The sequence below is a fragment of the Cibotium barometz genome, chromosome 38 (assembly GCF_041138505.1).
Source record: "Cibotium barometz isolate CiBa-2024 chromosome 38, ASM4113850v1, whole genome shotgun sequence".
Taxonomy (NCBI): domain Eukaryota; kingdom Viridiplantae; phylum Streptophyta; class Polypodiopsida; order Cyatheales; family Cibotiaceae; genus Cibotium; species Cibotium barometz.
The window spans coordinates 28,422,478-28,425,546 of NC_141083.1; the positions used below are offsets into that span (position 1 = coordinate 28,422,478).

Sequence of the window (3,069 nt, forward strand, 5' to 3'; positions counted from 1 at the left end):
TATATTATGGTTGTTTTAATGACTCTAAAGAATCGACACAATCAGCGTGCAATTGTTCCAGATTGTTCTCACAGGCGTGGGCGAGACAACAGTTAGCGGTGTGCCGCAATCGCTCTACAGTCGTTCGATTCAGCGACTTCCTGTAAGAGACCTTATTGAATTTTTTTTATTTATATTAAAAAAATATAAATTTCATCTCTTTTGACCCAAATGAGATCCGTCGGTTTAGTGAACAGAACCAACACAATCAGCGGGCGATTGACTATATGTATTCTGAATTATTAACCTAAGAAGAATCGTGGAAGACCAAAGAAGTTATCTAATGAAGATGCAATGTTAGATCAATCCAATGTCAGCTTGAAAGTACTTGAGCTAAGTGTGACTATATCATTAGGTGGTAGTGACATTGATGAAGCATTACTAAATAATCTTCATGATTTTATCACTAAAGAATGCCTTGCTGGTAGTTGCTCATTGGAAAGAGGAGGCACAGTTTTCCATTTACACTATCAAATGGTCATTAGAATTCATGCAAAGTCAATAATTGCAGTAAATAAGCTCATCAAAAAGTATCTTGGATGGGATAAGAATAATCCAATTGGTGGCATTGTAATGTGTAGAGCATTAAGACAGAAAAACATGCACACATTTCATGGTATGATAGGCTATTGTATGAAAGATATTGATAAGCCTCATTATAAAAATGTGTCACATAATATTAGTGCTGAAGATATTTCAAAGGGAATAGAAATTTACATGCAATATGGTGCAGATGATTTGAAGAACAAAGTTTGTCTTACTCCAACAAACATTTTTGATAGAGCATTGATGTTTTGGAAGTTCTATTTAAAGCATCCTTTAGGCAATAATTTCTGCACCACCATTCATAAAATGATCAAGACAGGAAAGTACTACCCATCTTCTAATTGGATAACACCATATCAAGGAAGAGGAATGGAGCTTCAAAAAGTTGATGCTTTATGGAGGACAATGGTATACCCATCCAACACAACAATGAAAGATATCTATGATATTTTTATTAATAAACAAAATTTTGATGCTTCACATCCAAGATTAGATTGGTTTATGAACAGATGGAAAAGAAATGAGAATGAAGTTGACGATTTGAGGTATACCTTTACTGAAGATGAAATAGTAGAGAATTCTTATAAGACAAATAAGCAAACAATTGAAATAATGGAGGAAGAGCAAACACATAGACCGGGTAAAGAAATTGAAAAAGATAAAGACATTCCAATTGATATCGAAGTTGATGATAGTGACAATGAGGAGAACATCCACAAGCTAGAATATATTCCTTTATTACAGAAAAAAATATTGGTATTGTAATCACTTGAAATATCAATAAATGACATTTTTATTATGTTTTTCTCAAATGTGGATCCATAGGAATTTTTGTCTTGAAAAATAAAAAATATCTATGGTTTTCTTTTTGTCGTCCTCTTTTTGAATCGAGAGTTATATTTTTTTCCGAATAGGAGAGTGAATAGGAGAGAGAATGTGGATGAATAATGTATCTTACAGGAAGTTGTTGAATCGAACGACGGCCGCCAACCGTCGTAGTGTCTAATGTTGAATTGAACGACTGGCGCCAAGCGGAGGTTGCTGAATTGCACGAGGAGGAGGGAGAGAAGCGGGTGAGAGAGAAGCGGTGACGGTTGTCGTTTAATTATTTCATGCAATCAGTCTCTAAATTAAATCGTAATGGAAAGGACCTTGGAATAGCATCTCCTTCACTAATTAATACATTTCTTTTTTTTACTCATTGTGGACCCCTATTCTCTCTTTCTTTTTCTCGGATATGGGTTAGACTCCCATGTGGATTTGTTTTGAAGTATTATTTCTAGATGTGAGAATGTGTTTGTGTGTGATGATGTGTTTTAAGTGTGCAAGTGAAAGTATGTGATGTTGTGCAAGTGGAAGTATTAGATGTGTGTTTGTGTGTGTCTCTCTCTTTTTATTAATGAGTCTCTCTCTCTCTCTCTCTCTCTCTCTCTCTCTCTCTCTCTCTCTCTCTCTCTCTCTTTGTGTTGAAATGGTGTGGACCAAGTTACCTTAGTGTAGGAGGATATGGGTGAAAGTTCCATTCCTACCCTTCAAGAGTCTTGGGATCATTTCTTTTGTGTGTTTTGTCTCTCTTTCACTTTCTTTATGTGGAAACTGTGTGGACTGAGTTACCTAAGTGTAGGAGGATATGGGTTAAAGTCCCATTCCTATCCTTGAAGAGTCTTGGCATCATTTCAAGGTGTGTGTGTCTCTTTTTCTCTCTATGTGCATGTGGAAATGGTGTGGAGTGAATTAATTAAGTGTAGGAGGATATGGTTGTTCACTTGTGAAGGTACGAATGGTTTATTAGGTTATTGTTGAACGCTTATCAAATAAGATTTTGATGCACATAGACACCAAGTCCAAGCTATTCGTGGTGGTAATAGTGTGTGTGTGTGTGTGTGTGTATGTAAGTATGTATATACATGTGTATATATGTGTAAATGTATATATATACACATGTACATGTATACATATGTATATTTTATACATACATACATACACACACACACACACACACACACATGCACATGTGTATATTGACAAGGACACAATGAACTGTTCACAACATCCTAAGCCTAGTCCCTAACACCCAACCTTGACACATTGGCCACCCTCTCAAACCATTATAGAGATCCGAAACCTTGCTGAAAAAGATAAAGACCATCCCCCAAACATCAACCTCAACAAACCTTTGGAGCGGGGGGTCACCAAGGTAGGTATAATGCCAAAGCAAAGACTTGATAGCCACCATTTGATCAGAAGTCTACATGTAAGCACAATTTTACCAAGTGAGAGGCTCATGCAAAAGAGTTTTATCCACAACTTAAGGGTCCCGTTGGATACTCGTCAAGGTAATAGAAGCTCAAGGCTTATACGAGGGGAACCCATCTATCTGGGTTTCCAAAAGCATTGTTGTGTCTACACTACAAACCCCGAAGCCAAAGAGAGCCAAGCGATGACTATAACACCTAATTCCATCACAATAATCAACACCACATT

General features: G+C 36.7%; 1 protein-coding gene across 1 annotated transcript; it reads left to right on the forward strand.

The window, feature by feature from the left end:
- The first annotated feature begins 333 nt into the window (after positions 1 to 333).
- LOC147616554 (uncharacterized) lies at positions 334 to 1,350 on the forward strand. The gene has a single exon (XM_086777171.1). It carries the CDS (start codon positions 334 to 336, stop codon positions 1,348 to 1,350), a length of 1,017 nt encoding a protein of 338 aa, XP_086633297.1.
- The last annotated feature ends 1,719 nt before the right edge of the window (positions 1,351 to 3,069 follow it).